Source organism: Paramacrobiotus metropolitanus, unplaced genomic scaffold (assembly GCF_019649055.1).
Source record: "Paramacrobiotus metropolitanus isolate TYO unplaced genomic scaffold, Prichtersi_v1.0 Parri_scaffold0000033, whole genome shotgun sequence".
NCBI classification, from domain to species: Eukaryota; Metazoa; Tardigrada; class Eutardigrada; order Parachela; family Macrobiotidae; genus Paramacrobiotus; species Paramacrobiotus metropolitanus.
In genome coordinates, this window is record NW_026570253.1 from 1,040,232 (window position 1) to 1,060,212 (window position 19,981).

Below are 19,981 nucleotides of genomic sequence, written 5' to 3' on the forward strand. Positions count from 1 at the left end.
ACAAGTACCACACGTAGTCGCGCATCCAAGGGGTCTGCCTGCCGTGAAATAATAGCTGACTGCAAAATGCTGCCAGAATTTATGCGGACACGTCAGTCGCCAGTTGTTGTTTGCGTTTTCTCATTTCTGTTTGTTTCATAAGTTTTCCGTTGATTCACTTTTGTTTTCTGATTTACAGCATAAAGTTTTGCCGAATGAGATAAAGCAAAACTTTTATTTATTTTTTTAAAATTTTACCAAATCTTATTTGCCAGAGGTGACTGAGCATGGATCTGAAGTCCGGATCAAGTGTACTGGAAAAGCAAGCAGGTACTGTAGGTTGAGAACGCCAGCTGGCATGACTGTTTTAGACGAAGTCCACATAGCTTTCTTGTTGTCGCAACTGATGGGGTTGCCAATCTAATTAATCCTGATTGTGGTTTACTAGCTGCGTTGAAGCGCATGCTGACCATCTCCACGGGAAGTGGGACGAAATCTCATGCAGCTGCTCCGGAGCCGTCTTGGAAGGTTCGTCGGAAATCACGTGCGAAGTTGCTGCGAGCACGAATGTTTCCACTTGAGTGTGAATGTGTATGGGTGTCACCGTTTAGATTCTGGTGTACGACAATGCAGGGAAGGATATCATTTCGCCCATCCTTTCTGTTCGAGATCTGCAGGACCTGGGCGTCACTTTGCACCTGTACAGTGCTTTACTCGCTTCACTTCGCAGCTTTTATTTGTTGACGTACCGCCGCACTCTCATTAAGTTTTGTTCTGACTAGGAATTTGTTGTCGGAGCGGGATGCCATTCCTGACGTATCCGCGGTGTACTTTGTTATGCCGACATCGGACAACGTTCGCAAAATATGCGAGGTTTGTAGCGGCAACTGACTGCTGTTTTTCAAGCTGTTTTACTCGACCTGATTAAAAAATCAGCATACTTTGCATATTTGCTCTTTATTTTTGCATTTATAATATTATTATCGTTATTGTACGAGTATTTGTTACTACAATTGTTTTATTTTTTGGAAGCGATTTTGCTTTTGGCTTTTTTATGAATTGGTTATTCTTGACGTTTTTCCTCGGAGCTGCTGTTCCTAGAAACTGGGTTGATACTCAGTTTCACATATTGTGTCTTTTTTGATTATGGGTCTCTGTAGGTTTATCGTTTTTATGCTCACTTCTACAGATGGCTCATTTGATCTGCACTATTCAGCTAGCGATAGTAATAATTATTAATCAACTTCCAAAACGTGCATTTCTGTAAGCGGACTAGCTTATTCGTTGTAACTAAATTTTCTCTTGCCAGGATATTCGCAACCAAATGTACGATACATATCATTTGAACTTCATTTCTCCCATTCCGAGAGAACTGCTGGAATTGATCGCTGGCGCTGCCGTTGACGGGAATTGTGTGTCGCAGGTTGCGAAGGTTGGTCTAATTTAGTTGTCTTGTATCTTTGTCCTTTAATTTCGGGTTCTCTTCGGTCGCGAAGAACAACAGATTTTCCAGTAGTACTTTTTTTCGCCTTTAAAATTTCCAGGTTACTTTTCTTAGTATAATCTCCAATGTTTTCGCAGGTGTACGATCAATATGGCAATTTTATCAGTCTGGATGACGACTTATACGTGCTGAAGAAGAAAGCCAATGAATTATCATATTTTGGTTGGTGCTTATGACCTTGCGTCTAGCGTTCCGTTTAATGTATTCTGTATGTTGTAGCTTTGAATAGTAACGAAATAAAGGATACTGAGATGAGTTTGCTGATTGATGGCATCGTCGATGGACTGTTCTCGGTTTTTGTGACAATGGGTATGAAATGCTCTGATGGACCATCTCGCTCTCGGATAGTTCTGGCATTTCTTTTTTAAAGGTGTCGTGCCTATCATACGAGCTCCACGCAACAATGCTGCCGCCATGGTAGCCGAAGTGAGTAGTTGAGAACTTTCGTTTACAGACTTTTGACAAAATGTTGTAATTGAACTCTTCATATGCTTTACGATGGTGCATCAACATCGTTCGTTGTTTTTCAATAGCGCCTGGACCAGAAGATTAGGGAAAATCTCCGTGATCCCCGGAACAATCTTTTCACAGCTGAAAATGCTCAACATGGTCAATTTAGGTAGGGTCGCTTACTTTAGTAGTCAATTTAATTGGGAATTTTTGTGTTTCAAACGGATGGCTTCCTGAACAGCGCATTGAAATAACCAATAAATTTTAAAATGCTGCCAAAATGCAAGTTCGCTTTTTGCAGTTTTCACCGACCTCTGCTCATCGTGATTGATCGAAATGTGGATATTGCAACCCCATTGCATCATTCTTGGACATATCAGGCTTTGGTGCACGACATTTTGGTACGTGCAGTGGTGCTTTATGATATCTTTAGCAGTGGTGCTTTATGCGGTATCTCAATGATTGATCTGTACAATCTTATTGTTGACTAAAAATTTGTTTTTTTGGTCAGTATTTGGTATTTCTTTAGCAAGTTTTTGTTTGTGCACTGAGCCCTTTCGGGTTTGTAGGATTACCAGCTGAACTGCGTTACCCTGGACGATGCAAAACCTGCTGAGATTATCAAAAACAAAAGGAAACCGAAATCGTATGATTTGGGCTCTCGTGATAAATTTTGGCAGACACAAAAGGGCAGGTACATCGACTGTGCGCTTTCGTTCAGTTATGAGTATTGCATTTAATTGAGTTTCGGTTTTGTTTCAGTCCTTTTCCAGCTGTAGCTCAAGCCGTTCAAGAGGAATTAGAAAAATATAAAAGCTCCGAGGAAGATGTGTTGCGGTTAAAGCACGAAATGGTACGTACGCTGGTTGCACTGGTCATTTAAACAGAGATTGTCAGTTAGTAAGCAATAAATTAGCTTTGCGTTTTCTAGGGTCTTGATAATGAAACAGATGAGACGGTGTTTCTTCTGTCCGATAATACCGCCAAACTGACGTCCGCTGTAACGTAAGCTTATTTTCGCTTTTCGCTTGTGAAAAATTTGAGATCTTTTCGGCTGCTCCAGATCGCTACCTGAACTACTTGAGCGGAAAAAGAACATCAATCTCCATACTGAACTGGCCACTGCTCTGCTGGAAAGAATTAAGGTGAATACATTTTATAAAAAAAATTTCTAGGATCAGTATAATACACTGAGTATATTTCGACTGTGCTAATGTGCTGTTTTTCTGTTATTATTCTTCAAAAAAGTTAACTCACCTGCTGATTTTGTTCGGATTTTTTGTATCTGATTACGCTTAATTTTTTGGGGGCTCTTCTTAGATGAGAAAGCTCGATATACTGTTCGAAATGGAGGAAAAACTTATGGCCAGACGTACTACAGTAAGTAAATAATAAATTGCCTATGAAAAATTTGAGTACTTACTGTATATAAATTGTCTGTTTACAATAATTCAGATCTATGTGAATGGAATGGCAGTGGCATTTTTTTATAGGATGAATCTTTCGTGGAATTACTTTCCGATCCTCTTGGTAAATGCACCATTAAGCAGCTGGCTGTCTTGGTCCGCAGGAATATAGTGTTGTGATTCTAGCCGGAACCCCCGAGGATAAGATGCGCCTTTTTTTGATCGCCTACGTCTGTGGTCCCACAATGTCTGACGTAAGTTGGGGCCTAAGTGCGTAGGTAGTGAACTATCTGTAGTGATAATGATATGAGTAACTTGTAGTTACAGTTGTTCTACTCGCCAGTCAGTCTTACATTCTTTCCATATCATTGCATGTAGTTAATTGCATATCTTTGCATGCCCTTTTTAGTTTTACACGTGCTGAATTTATATTTCGGTGCTGTCAAGCGGTGCGTGTGAATGCATATATTTCTGCTGTTTTCGTAGGCATTGGTGAAGCAGTGTACAGATCTACTAGAGAAAAACGGCTGTGATATGCTCCCGTTCCATTATATTCGTCAGTGGAAGTGAGTCTTGTGGCGCGGCGCTGATTATTTCTTTCAAACTAGTTTACTTACGATTCCTGGATAACTTATTTTAGAACCTTCAGTAAAGTTGCTGTCGCAACGCAAGTCCAGTATGGAGGCGGGGGCACAACTTCTGTCCAGTAAGTAAAAATTGGTTTTTGTTTTATTACAGTAATCTGTTATTTTGAAGTGTGCGCATTCATTGGAATATTTCAGAATGTTTTCGAAATTGATGTCTCAAGGCTCACAGTTCGTGATGGAAGGTGTGAAGAATTTTGTAGTGAAAAAGCACGTACGTGAACTCTCCCTTCCTTATAATTTTCGGAAATATTTGGATGTCATAAGTGATAATCTGCTGTGTCGTTTTACGTTGCGCTGCAGGATCTTCCTATAACACGTATAGTGGATGCCCTCTTAGAGCGGAAATCGTTGCCGGAAGTGGAAGACTATCAGTATTTAGACCCGAAAGCGATAAGAGCACCCGATCCGTAAATAGTCAACTGGAAGCGTCGTGAATTGCTTTGACTGGCCCCAATCCTTTGCTTGTCTTTTCAGATCTACACTCGCCAAGAATCGGCAGAACTTCCCGGAAGCGTTTGTTTTTGTTGTTGGCGGAGGAAGTTTCGTAGAATATCAGAATCTGGTTGACTATAAAGTGAGCGCAAAACCGTATCTAAAACAATTTACACTGGGATTCAGGACAAAATGGCTTCGTATTTCAAAATGGGTAAGGGTACGCTACGAGAGATTGCTTTCTCTTCACAGAATAAATCCCAGAGTACAGCAAAAAGGATAACGTACGGTTGTACGGAATTGATGAACGCTTCAATTTTTCTTAATCAGGTAAGCACAATCATCTGAGCACACTGAAACCAAAAAAGAAAAACACATATGTTTCGTTCGAAGTAAAAATTATTTTGCATTAAATGTAGTACAGCAGCGATATAAAGTGATAAATAAGCGAAGAAACCTTATCCTTTTCGCTTTTACAGCTCTCCGCCTTGGGAAAACAAAAGCACTGAAGCAGTGCAAAGGGAACGTTTATCTATCTGAATTCTAAAACTATTTTTCGTATTTTTCTTGCAATTTTATCTTGACTTTGTACCCGGTTTTACAAGAGAATAAAGTATACTTCGATGTCGCATGCCGCAAAAATGCATTTGTTCTTTTAGAATGTTGAACTGTTTCTAATTCAGATAACGCAGATAACGATGTCTCTTCTGTAAAAATTATTACACAAAATGGACTGTTGAAATCTGTCATGGATCTAGTCATCGATTCGGACACCGTAGGTTATTTTGGTCATCCCAAAAATGGCATTAATTTTTGAAGTAGGCAACATTTAATCGCCACCAGTCATGACATAGCGGTACGGTGATATACTTATAAAACATTTATTCTCCACGGTGAATGACCGGAAACTTCACCCTTGAACAACGACCATAAAAACTTTGAGGTTTCTCATGGCGAAGAAATCTATCGGTGTGATTAAGCCTGCTTGATCGTCTCGGCATCCAAAATATCCATAATATTTCGAGAAGCAGAGATATTTTTTCATCAGTGGAAATGGCTTTAACCGGGGAAAGTCTTTCACGTGAATTTACGTATTTGAACTACTTCCAAGTATGTATGAATAAATTACATTTGCCGCATATCCTTCGAAACCGTGGCAGTCGCAATGACAACCCTCTACAATGCGGTTGTGTGTTCAATGGAAAGACTGCGGTACGTATACCACACCACGGTCCTAGCATTTCAAACCGTTTTCGTAAAACCATACTCGTATGAAAGTTTGTTTATGCCGTTATATTATTCCAGTTATATGTTCTTTGAACGAAGTTTCAAGACTGGTTTAATATCTGGAGGTTAAGTTGTTGTTTGTATAAGTGTTTTTCTCTGTCTTCCTATGGTAGCGAACGGAATACAACATTCTACCCTGATTGCACTGTTGGAGTAGAGCAGACTCATTCTAGCTGTGAAGTAGAAGTAGCGCTGCGCACCAACCGCGTTTGCGCACAACGCCGCTTCCTATGCCCATTCCACAGCGGCGCACCATGTCGACGAGCTCAGCGGCAGCGGCTGCGTCGTCGTCAGCACCATCGCGAGCGACCAACACGGTCGTGCTGGATTTGGGCGGATATACGGCCAAGATTGGCTTGGCTAGCGACGCAGAGCCGCGCGTCCTGCCCAACTGCATCTACAAGGCCAAGAGCGAGAAGAAGCGCCAGTTCATCTCCAATCAGATCAGCGAGTGCAAAGACCAGCACCAGCTGTTCCATATGTATCCCTTCAATAACGGGTTCCTGACCAACTGGGAACTGGAGGAGCGAGTGTTGGATTATTTCTTCGGCTCGGAAGTGTTGAATATCGACACAACTCAGACGAAGCTCCTCATCACGGAGCCCTACTTCAACTTTCAGACTCTGAAACGATACTTCGCGGAGGCCATTTTTGAAGGTTGGTGGCTTTCTTGCAAAAATGTGCTTAGTGTCTAATTTTCGAACCCACGTTATTTTACGAGCCAATTTCATGCGCTCTCGCATGAAACGTCTGAATTTATGGAATGTTTGGTTTGCCTTTTGCGTAGAGATTTCTGCCATTGATTGATTTTTTTTGCATGATCGACTACTCGTGGAATTTATTTGATTTAATGTAATGTGAAATTTTATGTTCGTATACTTCGAAGTTTTTCAAGTTTTCCTGGTAATCTATAATTTTTTTGAAATGTATTTAATGATGGGTTGATATTTCAAAAAGTATTTATAACTAGTGCCACTGTTTTCCCTATTTTTTATGATGATTAAGAAAGGAATATTATTAAGCGAATTAATTTGATTGATTGATTGATTGATGGTCGTAGATTACGGGTTCGAAGCGGCGTTCATCTGTCCGCCGGCCCACCTTGCCGCCTTCCAATTCCGCCGCGACAACCCCCAGGAACCCACCTGCTTGGTGGTGGACTCTGGCCACTCCTTCACCCACATCGTGCCCGTCATCGACGGTCGCATCAGCTGGGACAGCGTGATCCGCGTCCCGGTGGGCGGGAAGATCCTCACCAATCACCTGAAGCAGCGCATCACCTTCCAGCAGCTCAACGTCATGGACGAGACGCACGTGATCAACCATCTGAAAGAGCTGACCTGCTTCGTCTCCACCGATCTCACCCGCGATTTCCAGCGGGCCCGCGACGCCTTCGACCAGCCGGAGACGGGTGCCGCTCGCACCTTCGTCCTCCCCGACTACAACGCCATTTTCGAGGGATTCTTAAAACCAGTCGAACAGACCTTCGACCGCCCCGGGGAGCACGAACAGAGCATCCGTCTGACCGCCGATCGCTTCGTCGTCCCAGAGATCCTCTTCCGGCCGTCGGCGGTGGGCGACACGCGCATGGGGGTGGGGGAAGCGGCGGTGGAGGCCATTCGGCGGGCGCCGGAGGATAAGCGGTTGTATCTCTTCCGTAATATGGTGCTCACCGGGGGGAATTGTCGGCTGCCGGGGTTTCGAGAACGGTTCATGCAGGAGGTGGCCCCGGAAGTGCCGGAGTTCGGGGAAGCGGAGCTTATGCCGGTTAAGGATCCCATCGCGGCGGCCTGGTTCGGGGGGAAGAGCATGGTAGAAAGTGGGGTGTATGATAAACTGTGTGTGACGAAGGCAGAGTACATGGAACACGGGGAGAATGTCTGTGAGCGGAAGTTTGTTCGCAGTTGCCCGAAGAGACGGTCGAACGGGAATTAAACCGGCGTTGTTTAAGTGTGTTGAACGGTCTGTGATAGCGATCGTTGTTGCATTTACACGGTTTAGTCTACGCAGGGTACATAAACCTCTGTTTTGGATGTGCAATACAGCGAACACTGCAGGTTTTTGTGTTTTCTGTACAAAAATTTCCAAATTTTGTTGTATGTATTTTTCCTAATGTGCATTAACTGTTGGCTATGTGGCTTATGTTTTCGTGCTTATTAAGTAAACGCGGATAACAGTATAATGAATAATAAGAACATCTAGATAAAATTCACGGAATTTTATTGAGCGCACGGAAAGCTCGTGCATTATTTTGAAACTAATCCATGCACATTGGCCCGATCGTACACATTATAGGGATATTGCTGGGGACCCGTGTAAGAATTCTGCGAGTATGTGGGCGGAAATTCCGGCTGGGTAGCTCGCGCGCCCGGATCCGCATAAGCCGCTCCGTATGGGGCGTCTGACGCCGCCGCCGGTAGCGCTCCCAAGCGAGGAAGATAGGGGGACGCATAGCCGGCCGATGGTGGTCCTGGAGGCCGGTAGGCGGGTGGTCCGGGGGGCGGTACATAGCTCTGACCGTACGGTGGAGGCCGGCGAACGGGTGGGGGATAATAGCGAGGCGGTGGGTAGTACGGAATATTGTACGAGGTGAAATTCACTGGCGGCAGCGTGACGTCCATGCCCGTGAAGGAACTGGACACTAGTTTGACGACGATGGCCTGTGGGATGGTGTAGTTGTAGGAGCAAGTGGTGTAACTGGCGTTGTAGGCACTGCTGTTGTAGCCGTAACCTCCGTATCCGCCACCGTATCCACCGTAACCTCCGCCGTAGCCTCCGTATGGTGGATATGCTCCGTACTGCTGAGAGCCGTAGCTGCGAATGCGTAACGAATAAATTAAACACAGACTTTCCATTCGCTTAACCTTAACTACACGTACGTTGTACATTAGTACTTCTTATGGGATATCGATACCGTTCTTATGACCTTTCATGAATGATATTCCCTAAGAAACAAGTTTATAAGTAACAATCAAAGTCACTATACTTAATACGTATATATTTAACGCACCTAAGCTTGCACGTGCTAGATTATTCGCATATCGCATTTGAAAACAAATTGTTTGTGGGTTAACTATAGCTTTGAATGCAGAAATAGAAAAGTTTGAATTACGCATTTCTATAACAAATACTATGTACTGTACACATATTGATCGCTTGGTTATGTTGGAATAAGCATCACTATTTTACAATAAGCTGGCATCATTAATGTTATACGAGAATAAGCAACTGCCAGAGCGCTTACCATCCCGGCGGGAGCCCATATCCGTAACCTCCACCGCCATAACCCGGATATCCACCACCGTAGCCGCCATATCCTCCGTAACCACCGCCGCCGTAGGGAGCACCACCTGCGGGAACGAAGTATCCCGCTTGACCGTAAACATAGTACAGCAACGCTGCTGCAAAGGTTAAGCGCACTATAATCACAGTATGCCGGCACATGGTGAATTAAACGACTGCTGTGCTAGTGGTGCATAATGAGAAACGACAAATCCGCAACAGTCGTACCCGCTCTTCATATATATCGACCAAACTGAATCACTGTCGATAGGCTACAGAATTTACGAGGTCACGATTATCATTTTTCGCCAGAGTACCTGTGTTATTTAATAAAAAATAATTATATATTTAGAAGCTGCGTTTGTATGTAAGCGGTATTGCTCTAACATAATTTTTGGTGACAAAGACTCTGTCTGATGGTTAATGATATTGTATCGTTACCTGTTAAACAGCGGTTTGATGCGGTGCATCACCGATGCACTTTTACACCACAAAATGTAAGTTAACGTTTCTATGACCTGTACGCAGACCCGGTAGTTTGCATAAATGTTAACAAAAACAAGGCACAATTTTAACTAACCATAAGTGCACCAGTAAATCGATGCGGTAATCAGTACACAAATTGACTACGTCATCGAATCCCGCATCATACATACGACTGATACGAGTATATATCGTAGGCCTGCAGCTGCGCCCGCTGTGGAGTAAAATTGATTTTAAATAAAACGCCACTTCATGCGCCGGACTATGACCGGAAATGTCGCACTGGCTTTAGTCTAACAATGTGCTGGATATGTTCTCTGGAAAATGTATGTCTGTGTCTTATGCTGTCGCATCCATTTAGAATACGAGTGCATCGCCGTTGTGTAAGCGTCAGCAGTTATCTATCCGTCCGCAGTGTATACGTAGCCCATTTTCCTGATCATTACGGTAGTACTATAGAGTAGTTTTGGAGAATCTTCGGCCTACACATCACATCACTCAATGGTAGTTTTGCACAACATTTGAAGACGGTTAAAATTTACAGCGATCGTACATGGCAGAGGCGAATATTATTTATTCAATGTCAGTGATCTGGCTGTCAGTTGTGATATCCCGCAATCATATGTAATTCTCTAAAATGTCATGGCACATCAGGAGAAGTGTACGAGCGTCCTATTGCGCAGTATTCAGGATACATTTACTAAGTAAGTCGATAATTTCGGGATTGTAAGAGTATTGTTTCATGAGAATGAAGCGCTTTCCGGCACTAATTTTAAGCGCTAAATAATCAAATCTTCGAAAATCTTTTTTATTGTACGTACAGCCAAATTATACATACCTGCTTTTGCAGTTAAAATTAACGAAAGATGTACGCTTCTTGTAAAGACAGCCCCATCATGAAGAGTACGTTGACGCGTTATTTCACTTCCTGGCAGGAAGTTTCTGACGGTGCTACTGTAAATTTGGTTTGGCTGTAATCAATTCACGCACAAACAACATACGAGCTTTTAATAGTTCAAGATAGGATGTACAGCGCATAAAGACCTACAACATTTACTCGTAGAAAGCGGAGAAAGTAAAAGAACAATTACATTTACAGGTGCTTGGATCCTTGTGATCATATGCATGAAAAATGTGCGCAGTGACGGCTGATGAAATAGACGTATTTACTTCTTTTTAGGTACGAAACAGCGCGAAGTGTGCGCTTTCACTCACCGGTAGTCGCACTTTGCAACCGTTTGATCCAGGGGACCGTTATTGCGTATATCATTATGTAAGTGACCCTGTCCTTTGCTAAAATGGTTTTCTTCGAGGGCGCCAGCTAACGGTAAGCATATTTTATGAAATCCGCCTTACTACACGTTTAAACAATGATAACACCGTATTTCAATTTTACTGATATATACTACGTAGCAAACTCAAACGGAAGGAAGTCAAAACAATGTTATATTTTGTGAATATTTCCGTTTGTTGAAATTATGTATATCCAGTTGGGCAATACGCAGAGCTAAAAGTAAATATTGCACAGTCTTGCATTTTTTTAATTAGTAAGTAGTGGTTTTAAAAAAAACCGAATAATACGGGTGCAAGTGTCCAGCAGCAAAGAAAGCCGCGAATAGAATGGTTGTACTCTATTTTCGCACTTATTTTATTACTTCGACTCCAAAAATCCCCTGCAGGTAGTACATAATATGCCCTACTCCTGCCAATGCTCGTACATGTACATTGGTGCAAATATAAAATATCCAATTGGACCTTAACCCCGTCTGTATCCTACAGAGTGGTATTCCTGTTTGATAAAGGATATCAACTGCAAGAGCAAGGCGAAAGCAGTGTTGTGGCCAAGGTGGTTGGACTGCAGCGTAACCTGAAAAAAGACTTCCATGACAATACGTCAACGTTCGAAGCGCTGGCATTAACATGGGATTCCAGTGACACTGTTGTTCCGCCACTGGTAAAATTGTTCATAAATTAAGGCACCGGAACGTTTTGTACATGGGAATTTTTATTACTACATGACGCGAACGTCATACTACGAATCTATCAATTTTTATTAACCATGTACGATCTGCACTCCCAAAACCATGCAATCTGCACTCCCAAAAAATTAACCTCAGTTACAAATTAACAGCATAATTTTAATATGTAAATCTGGAACATCTTGTGGCAACTGACCAGTATTTTCAGCCGCACCGATTATACAGGAAAACGACGCCGTGTTTATAACCACGAAGCTGACGGCCACGCCCAAGCAAGTACAGACCGTGTGTCCAGAGGTGGGAGCACGAACAATAAATGTCGGAATCTAAAGGAAATTAACATCAAGAAAGCTGACAGTGCCGAATCTGGCGATATCTGCAGGATAAGGACGTGGGCGCAAACTGCCAGACGAATGCCGATTGCCGGATTGGACGTTCCATTCATCTGGGTCACGGCCATTTAGCCGGTACATGCAATGGATCTACCGGCACCTGCGATGTCCATGCATGGTGCCCTTTAGAAAATGAAAATCGACGGTAAGCTGTTCGCTGATACATGAATCAATTAAAGGTTATTACTTGGATATCAATGCAGTATAGTTTTGACAGATAGTTAACATCGTTAATAAATAAAACATCTTATTGCAGATCAGTTGAATTAACCGGAGGAAGGGATTTGGTAGTTCTGGTGAAGAATTACATCTTATTCCCTAAATACCGAATACGAAGGTAAGTGTCGCGAGAGCGTTCACAAGTCATGTAAACCTTGTTGCCATCGACCGTGTAAGGATGATTAAAATGGCGGTTTTGTAGGAGAAACATTGGGGAATTAGACGATGACTACGTAAAGAGCTGTGCATTCAACGTCAAAACTGATCCATATTGTCCTGCATTCAATCTCGGATATATAATAGAACAGGCGGGGGAGGATTATAATGAAATGGCAGATATTGTACGCTTCCGTACCAAACGTACCGTAATGCTGTTTAATGCAATGCAATGCGGCCTACCTTAGGCCAATTCGTCGATTGCTGCGCTTAAATAACTGATGATTTCTAAAGACGTTGAAAGAAATATATGTATACTAGCATTTAAAAAATTGTAGTGATAAAACTGTACTTACTACTGGGTGAGCGTTTTATAATTACAAAACTTCATGATTACGTAGCCTGCCCAAAAGTGAAGCAGGAACGATGGATATTATTAGGGTATAATAGGGTTTATAAAAAAGTTGCCAAGAATATGACTGGTAAAATTATGATGACATGATGAAATATGACCGCAAAGGACGATTCCAGTAAACAATGATATACAAAGCTGGTTCATAAATACACTAATAGGAATATCATATATAAAATAATTACGGAAATACAACTACATGCACGTGCACAGTAAACGTGTTTTTTTCGTGATAGGGTGCCGTACTGAGCTTTGCCATACGATGGGATTGCAATTTGGACTATCATATCCGCCACTGCGTGCCAAAGTACTCCTTTCGTCGACTGGATGAAAAGAAAGGCGGCAGTTTTCCTGGTTGGAACTACCGGTTAGTTAATCGGATGTAAACTTCCTGAAAGCACTATTTGCAGTGCACATTGTTGTTCTCTTTTGGGCCGTAGACGGACGGGATATTGGGAGGAAAACGGCAGACAAATTCGTTATCTCCTGAAACATACCGGCATCCGCATAGTCTTCAATGTTTACGCCGTGGCCGGCAAATTTAGTTTTGTTCGTTTTACTATGAATCTGGGCTCCGGACTCGGTTTACTGGGAACGGTAAATAATTAATTACTCTCGTTGACCTTTTAAATTTCAACATATGTCCAATCAGTGCGACACATACAAATGCTGTATAAATGACGTAAAATGCTTAACTTGTATGGTATACAATACTTCTATGCGTGCATAACTGCATATGTACAATAACATACCCGATTATATGATTTGCATGTATTTACTTCCGGACCAGCATCTCGTGGATTAATTACTAACTTTTGTTTTTAGGCAACAATACTTTGTGATTTTTTAATTTATCAATGCGCCAGGAGAAATACAAAGGATTTTCGCACGCAAGCAGCAACACTGATCGCGGAGAACGAATTGCGCGATGCCAAATTGAACGGAGAAGTTTACTAATAATTGGAATTTTGTGATATAGTATAAACTGGCTTTGTTTATTAGCTTTATTGTAATTTAATATCCGATTTTCATCTATTTTAAAAGGGTCGATTTTAAATCAAACCAAAATGGATCAGAAAATGCGCGGCAAGCTAAAAAGAGCAGTAAATAACCTGCGATAGGATGGATAGCGGCAGTATCACGTAGCGTTAAACATCTCCCACAATGTTTTTGTACTGTCACGAACTCATAAAAAGCTGTGTTACAAATTACAGTTTTTAAGGATGATGGGTTACTATTTAGTTAGTAGTTCTATTGATCAAATAAGAGGATACGCACCCAAATGAATTTACAACCTGAATTGCGAACCTTACTTTTTAACGTTATTAGAATTAGCGTTAAAAAATAAAGTTCGTAAATATTTAAAGTTTTTTATTAAAAAAAACAGTGTAAAACTAGTAACTTTCTTGCCGGTTCTGTAATTAAAAATAGCTATAGGTATTTGTAAAATGCATGCAGCATGAGAAAACAAAGTAGTAAGACAAGTCTACGCTTATTTATGCCTATAGGCAAACATTTCATGTGAGTGTTCTTTCACGAATGTTAAAAAATTCGTAAATTTGGCATATGTAATTACAAAAAAAGACTGTTCTGTACAGTGTTGCAAGCCCAGGTAAAATTCTATGATTCCGAGTGCTTGCCATTCCATTCTGTGAGTTCAAGTCGACCGCTCAGACACTTAGATTAAGTGTTATCAAGACTCAAGAGCGACATGTGAATAATTGATATTTACAAGCATCGTGCATGTTCAAGCACAGAACTCAAAACTAGTGATTAGCAATAGACGAGTTTTTAGCATCTGGCTTTTATTATCAGCGGTTCCCAGTATCGTAAAATGGTATGGATACTAGTAGTCTCTTACGTCTAACTTGCAAAATTAACACCAACTTGTAGTACAGGCTCCGTGATGTCCCATACAGATACCTCGTACATCTATAAAATTTAGAAATCCCACAGAATTATGATTCTCGATAATGTGCACAAAATATTCAATAATGTAGATTCATCTCAACTCTGCATTGACGAACTGGACATCCCGCTTTGTCATGCGCCACCACCGGAACCACAGAAAATAGCAAGCATTAACTGGGAAAGCCGACTGTTTACGGAAGTTTAGTACTCTGTTATTCCGCAGGCGTCCACAATTGGCTGTCTGCACTGCGTAAAAACTGCACTTTTTATTCAGATAAAGTTAACTCATTACAATAGAAAATGTAATTACAGAGCAAATTGCAGAGCATTAAACTTATTCGGCCATTTCAATGTACACAATTACCCGGCTACCCACCGAGAGGAGCTGGGGCTACGTATGCATTTGTACGGACTTACTACTTTGTACATATACAGAACTTAAACGTATTATACAGAAGGGAAAAATCAAACTACAACACCGACTTATCCATCCAGTTTTACGAGTATACAACTACAACGATATACAGTGTAGTACAAAAATAACTGCTGCAGTTGCAAGACTACTAACTGTGCTTAAAATAATAAACCAGTGCTTAAAAGAAAATTTTTTTTTAAATTTCGCCACGATTATTTTCATTGCAGGTGAAAGATTTATTGACTCCAACCAACTTTCAACCCTATTATTTTAACATAATTATGTAGCACTAGGAAAAGTAAACTCGTACAACAGTAATAATTGGTACATTGCATGAAGTTATATAAATTCTGCATTAGCAGATTTTTCTAGAAAACAGAAGCCCATCTGAATAAAAGACGATATGAGGAGAGTTGGAAGGAAACGAGCTAATTGAAGGATTAACATTTGCCATCCGCCGCGGCGGAAGTGGAGAAACCTCCACACTGCAGCGCCTGCCCGGGCACGCGCACTGATTGACAGACAGATTGGCAGACAAAACGCCGTGGATGGAGCTGTTACACTAGCTCGTCCCACGCGATAGTTTCTGAGTTTTTCCTCGATGGCTCTTTATGAGCGGGCTTAAAAAAACTGACGATATTGCGTGCTGTTGCATAAGCCAATGAGGGCATACTTTTGGATCCGAAAACTTGCTAAGCGGTTAATTAAGCGGGCAGCATCGTGCTCAGGATTTATCATCTCGGTTGTTAATACTGCAATTGATTTTTTCATGCAGATGCCACAACAATTTCCTAAAGGCTGAATGCTCAGGGGTCAGATACGCTTCTTTGAGTACAAGCGATGATCTGCCGTTGTATGCCAATGCAGCAGGTTAGAGTATGCATATAAATTGGCCCGAGTGGAATATTATCACCATTGTTATCGGTGCATCATCCGTAATTGGTCGATTATAAATGGCGTCTCGTCCCGGGTCAGTGTTTTGGAGGAATTGTCTCGATACCTTTACCAAGTAAGCCTTGCGAGTTGCAGTTATCGTTTACATATGATTTAATTACATATCGAATATTATATACAGAGCATATGCATTATGAAGGACTGAAATATTATCGCACATGCCAAATTCATTACCATACAGTAGACCGCCAGTAATTCTGGGTAACTTATAGATATGAGACCGGAAGAACAGCTCGCTTTAACGAACCTTTTATAGCCATCTGCAACAGGATCATCCAATGCATCATCTTGGTATATGTATTCGGGTAAGTGCTCTCAGAAACTATTATAATATCATGTTAAATTACTTACGCGTTTTTAAACCCGCGGTGCACTGAAACTAACTTAGTACTTACAGTACAAGACCGAACAATGGAAAAAATAGGAAAGGTCTCTTTTGTAAATAGCAGTTTGTTCGTTTTACAAGGTATATAGACCGTCAGTGCATTATATTAGCAGCTTGACAATAGCAGTGTAATTTGCAATGACATTATTATGAACCATGCTAAGTACACACCGACATTCTCAATAATAAAACTATATGTGTTATGTAATTATGTTATCCCTCTCTAAACTGGGTAATGCTTTTGTTAAGGTTACGACCATTTTGTGTAACAAAACCATTTCATATTTGTGCAAAATAATAATCGGATAGCTGCAAATAGTACGGTACTTATGTAGATATATTGCTTACAGCACTTAGATATATTGCATTGCTGCACTCAGATGTATTACATTTCGTGGAATTATATACTGTAGCAGTAATAATAGCACTGTACATTATATAGTTCAGCTAGGCGTCATAATACTTTGTATATTTTTTACTTAGCGGTGGCGAATATCTTTCATATTGATTACAGCAAAGATATGATCATACTTATGGCTGCAGCTAGCACATGATGTCATCTGGTATGTAATTAAAAGATTGACCATTGAATGTTGTCCTTTTTTCGACCGTATCTAAAGGTATGTGCTGCTGGCCGACAAAGGATACCAGGAGATTGACAATGGCGAGAGTAGCGTGGTTACCAAGGTCAAAGGAAACCAGAAGAACATCCGCCGCGGTCACACTGGCCAGAACATGTTTTCTCCCACAGAGGGCATAACGTGGGATGCCGCCGATTACGTTTATCCGCCATTAGTAAGCTGCAGCGCTGTGATTCGTATCGATCTAAACTGCATTTTTCAGTAGCTATACGTGCAAACGTACGCATCCTATATTTACTGGATTTATTTTTATTTTATAGGAAAATAATGCGCTCTTTATTATGACTAGATTTACCATCACAGAAAAACAGAATCAAGGCAAGTGCGCCGAGGTAAGTTAAGCATATGCTCTGTACTGCATCCCAGCTCTATAAATCATGCATGTATCGCCTTGAAGCGCACAGTAATCATTTCACTGACGGCTTCGCAAAAATTTATCTCAGATTATCTCTCAAAAAGCTCAGAAATTTATCTCTCAAAAATTTATCTCAGGCCGCAGTTTCATAATTACTAAAAATGTTTATAAAAAATAAGTTTGTTGCAGCGTAATGATCCATCAACACAAAAGGAGGCCCGCTGTGTCGATCATACCGATTGTCTGCTGGGCAAACCAGTGCATCTCGGGCATGGATTTCATACCGGGAAATGTGTATATTCCACCGGAACCTGCGAAGTTTTTGCGTGGTGCCCAATAGAAAAAGATACAAATGAAGCGTAGGTGACTTTGCTTTAGTTAATAGTGCGTTGTATTCCCGTTGCAATGTACTCGTACATACTGTGCGTTTGCGGTTTTGTTACAGTAATACTCGCTAGAATCAATTATCGTGCGACGTGCAGTATGTTTATTACTTATGATCTTTTCTTGATACAGATTTGTCTGGTTGGATGGCGGACAAAATTTGACCATTCTTGTAAAAAATTTTGTTCTGTTTCCAAAATGGGGAATTCGCCGGTAAGCTATGAAGCAATCATAAATACATAGGCCAGAAAAGTACGCAGCTAGACGATGAAATTAAGAAAATGCTCTCTGAATTCATTATCGTAAACCACACGAAAGCTTTCCTATTTAGGAAGGTTTTCCTATATTTAGTACGAGTTATTGTTTTTTATCGTAAATCACACGAAGCCCGTCCTCTATTCTATTTTATTGTAATATCCAGGAGGAATATTGGTGACCTCAGTGCCACTCACCTCAAGGACTGCAAATATAAACCAAAGAAGGATCCGCTTTGTCCCATATTTGTTCTAGGCGATATCGTTGAATTAGCCAAAGAAAACTTTACCGAAATGGCTCTTCATGTACGTGGAGAAATTTTTGACGATCTAAACAATAGGCTAATATGCACTTGCAGTACCCGTTTTTGTCTACATATGCCCTTTAATGTCAAAGCAATTATTAAGATCGGTTCATTTGCATATAGTTATTCGAAAAAACCGTTTAATTATGATTTTAACTTGAACTTTCGGCTCATGAAAAGACATGATATACGTCTGCAATTGCACCTTGCTAACACTTTGATCTTCTATAGATATTGCTGTATAGTGTCTATTAAATATCTGGCTGGTGCCTTAACAGCGCTTAATTTTACATGTTAAGATATATGGTGCACATCAAAAGTTTTCGCCTTAAGCTTGCGATATTGTACAGGGTGCTATACTGAACTTTGCGATTACCTGGGACTGCAACCTGGACCGGCACATCCAGAACTGCGTGCCTCAATATTCATTTCGCCGACTGGACAACGGCCGGGAAGCGGTTGCTCCTGGGTGGGATTTCTGGTAAGGAAATAAATTTTCGAAAGGGCACTTGATATCAGTGCAGGTTGTAGTGCAATGTGATAAATTACGAGTATTATTGTACTTTAGCTTATGTATTGTGCACACATCCTTGCATCAATGATCAGGGTATTTCAGTTGTTAATCTGTGCCGGGTCGAAGTTTCAATTTTTGATTCGCAGGTACTCGGGATATTGGCTGGACAAGGATAACGAGCCATCTCGCTTCCTCATCAAAGCCACTGGCATCCGGATCGTTTTTACTGTCTACGCTAAAGCCAGGAAATTTAGCATAGTGAAGACAACCATGAATCTGGGAGCAGGACTGGGTCTTCTTTTCATGGTATTAATTAAACATAATACGAGTAATGCATTGTTTGGAGTCATCCAATTTTTTAGCCGAGGCAGATTGCAGGTGCGGTTTATGTTAAAGGGTGTATGTTTTGTAGGGATATTGCTTCAAGTTCTCCCAGATATTGAGTTAGATACTTAATGAATACCTAGCTAGAAGTTTCTACATTTTTCCCGCGCCAGCTTTCAAAACGATGCCAAAAAATGAACTTCTTATTGAAATGTGTTTCTTCTTTAATTATTAACCAGATTATTAGAAAAAGCTCTGAAATAATTAGGGTTAGACTGCAAGTAATAGATTATGTGACCTGGAGTGCAACTGGTGTAAGTCGTTCGTAGAATCATAATCTGTGAACTTAACGTTTTCACAGGCGTCAATGATTTGTGACTATATGCTGTTTTATTGTGGGAGACCACGGGAGCGAGAGATTCGGGGTGCTTATGCGTCCGTGGATGCCGAAGAAATCAAGAACGAAAACGCCAGTAACAATCACAAAAATGGAAATTATCATTACCGCTATGACAACGGTGACCACCACAACGGAAACCCCGTATTCCTATAATATAATCAACCCTGAAAATATTTAAAAATATTTATGACTCTCCCGAGCTGCCGTCTTCTCACACAAAAATAGAAGTTGTTTGTTAAACAGAAAGAGCGCACATAAAATAGTGAAAATGGTAACCTCATGTCAGTTTGTTATGACTCTTATATTTCTACTTGTTTATGATATGCTGCTTCCTGTCTAGACCAGTTCTTAAAAATATTTCACAAAAAAGACAGTGTAAAAATTAATAAATACAGTATTAGCAGGCAACATGAACGCCTTCGTAAACGTTCTACCACCGTCAAAAAACATCTTAAACTAGTTTTGGCAAATTTGGCATAAGGTATTGAGCGTGTATGCAATATTCTACATG

General features: G+C 41.0%; 5 protein-coding genes across 5 annotated transcripts; 4 read left to right on the plus strand and 1 right to left on the minus strand.

Annotated features, from left to right (window-relative positions):
• The first annotated feature begins 97 nt into the window (after positions 1-97).
• LOC129588994 (sec1 family domain-containing protein 1-like) lies at positions 98-5,047 on the plus strand. Its single transcript, XM_055483437.1, has 24 exons — positions 98-309; positions 428-507; positions 591-679; positions 762-852; positions 1,289-1,411; positions 1,561-1,645; positions 1,703-1,792; positions 1,854-1,909; positions 2,017-2,102; positions 2,235-2,334; positions 2,503-2,627; positions 2,696-2,786; positions 2,865-2,938; positions 2,997-3,078; positions 3,254-3,313; positions 3,427-3,463; positions 3,526-3,593; positions 3,826-3,905; positions 3,980-4,045; positions 4,122-4,197; positions 4,287-4,393; positions 4,461-4,560; positions 4,671-4,748; positions 4,898-5,047. The coding sequence occupies exons 1-24, from the start codon at positions 267-269 to the stop codon at positions 4,925-4,927; spliced, it is 1,917 nt and encodes a 638-aa protein (XP_055339412.1). The 5' UTR covers positions 98-266; the 3' UTR covers positions 4,928-5,047.
• Positions 5,048-5,682: 635 nt separating this feature from the next.
• LOC129589035 (actin-related protein 6-like) lies at positions 5,683-7,895 on the plus strand. The gene is made up of 2 exons (XM_055483509.1): positions 5,683-6,362; positions 6,766-7,895. Exons 1-2 carry the CDS (start codon positions 5,936-5,938, stop codon positions 7,638-7,640), a joined length of 1,302 nt encoding a protein of 433 aa, XP_055339484.1. The 5' UTR covers positions 5,683-5,935; the 3' UTR covers positions 7,641-7,895.
• A 7-nt stretch (positions 7,896-7,902) lies between these two features.
• Positions 7,903-9,187, minus strand: LOC129589036 (prisilkin-39-like). Its single transcript, XM_055483510.1, has 2 exons — positions 8,950-9,187; positions 7,903-8,519 (listed from the first exon to the last, which is right to left on the minus strand). The coding sequence occupies exons 1-2, from the start codon at positions 9,147-9,149 to the stop codon at positions 7,952-7,954; spliced, it is 768 nt and encodes a 255-aa protein (XP_055339485.1). The 5' UTR covers positions 9,150-9,187; the 3' UTR covers positions 7,903-7,951.
• Positions 9,188-9,806: 619 nt separating this feature from the next.
• Positions 9,807-13,749, plus strand: LOC129589150 (P2X purinoceptor 4-like). The gene is made up of 10 exons (XM_055483710.1): positions 9,807-10,174; positions 10,651-10,743; positions 11,250-11,424; positions 11,675-11,746; positions 11,832-11,986; positions 12,098-12,178; positions 12,263-12,401; positions 12,865-12,995; positions 13,069-13,225; positions 13,454-13,749. Exons 1-10 carry the CDS (start codon positions 10,113-10,115, stop codon positions 13,583-13,585), a joined length of 1,197 nt encoding a protein of 398 aa, XP_055339685.1. The 5' UTR covers positions 9,807-10,112; the 3' UTR covers positions 13,586-13,749.
• A 1,454-nt stretch (positions 13,750-15,203) lies between these two features.
• On the plus strand, positions 15,204-19,869 carry LOC129589136 (P2X purinoceptor 4-like). Its single transcript, XM_055483685.1, has 10 exons — positions 15,204-15,963; positions 16,121-16,213; positions 16,914-17,088; positions 17,195-17,266; positions 17,479-17,648; positions 17,806-17,886; positions 18,095-18,233; positions 18,583-18,713; positions 18,893-19,052; positions 19,432-19,869. The coding sequence occupies exons 1-10, from the start codon at positions 15,908-15,910 to the stop codon at positions 19,621-19,623; spliced, it is 1,269 nt and encodes a 422-aa protein (XP_055339660.1). The 5' UTR covers positions 15,204-15,907; the 3' UTR covers positions 19,624-19,869.
• The last annotated feature ends 112 nt before the right edge of the window (positions 19,870-19,981 follow it).

Bases quoted from the DNA above. Each gene is read 5' to 3' on its own strand.
- LOC129588994 (XM_055483437.1), top strand. From the start codon at position 267: ATGGATCTGAAGTCCGGATCAAGTGTACTGGAAAAGCAAGCAG. The intron at 853-1,288 runs GTTTGTAGCGGC...TTCTCTTGCCAG, and splicing joins ACGTTCGCAAAATATGCGAG to GATATTCGCAACCAAATGTA. The intron at 4,198-4,286 runs GTACGTGAACTC...GTTGCGCTGCAG, and splicing joins ATTTTGTAGTGAAAAAGCAC to GATCTTCCTATAACACGTAT.
- LOC129589035 (XM_055483509.1), top strand. From the start codon at position 5,936: ATGCCCATTCCACAGCGGCGCACCATGTCGACGAGCTCAGCGGCAGCG. The intron at 6,363-6,765 runs GTTGGTGGCTTT...TGATGGTCGTAG, and splicing joins CGCGGAGGCCATTTTTGAAG to ATTACGGGTTCGAAGCGGCG.
- LOC129589036 (XM_055483510.1), bottom strand. From the start codon at position 9,149: ATGTGCCGGCATACTGTGATTATAGTGCGCTTAACCTTTGCAGCAGCG. The intron at 8,520-8,949 runs GTAAGCGCTCTG...ACGCATTCGCAG, and splicing joins TATGGGCTCCCGCCGGGATG to CTACGGCTCTCAGCAGTACG.
- LOC129589150 (XM_055483710.1), top strand. From the start codon at position 10,113: ATGGCACATCAGGAGAAGTGTACGAGCGTCCTATTGCGCAGTATTCAG. The intron at 10,744-11,249 runs GTAAGTGACCCT...TGTATCCTACAG, and splicing joins GTTATTGCGTATATCATTAT to AGTGGTATTCCTGTTTGATA. The intron at 11,747-11,831 runs GTGGGAGCACGA...CGATATCTGCAG, and splicing joins TACAGACCGTGTGTCCAGAG to GATAAGGACGTGGGCGCAAA.
- LOC129589136 (XM_055483685.1), top strand. From the start codon at position 15,908: ATGGCGTCTCGTCCCGGGTCAGTGTTTTGGAGGAATTGTCTCGATACC. The intron at 16,214-16,913 runs GTAAGTGCTCTC...CCGTATCTAAAG, and splicing joins ATCTTGGTATATGTATTCGG to GTATGTGCTGCTGGCCGACA. The intron at 17,089-17,194 runs GTAAGCTGCAGC...TTTATTTTATAG, and splicing joins ATTACGTTTATCCGCCATTA to GAAAATAATGCGCTCTTTAT.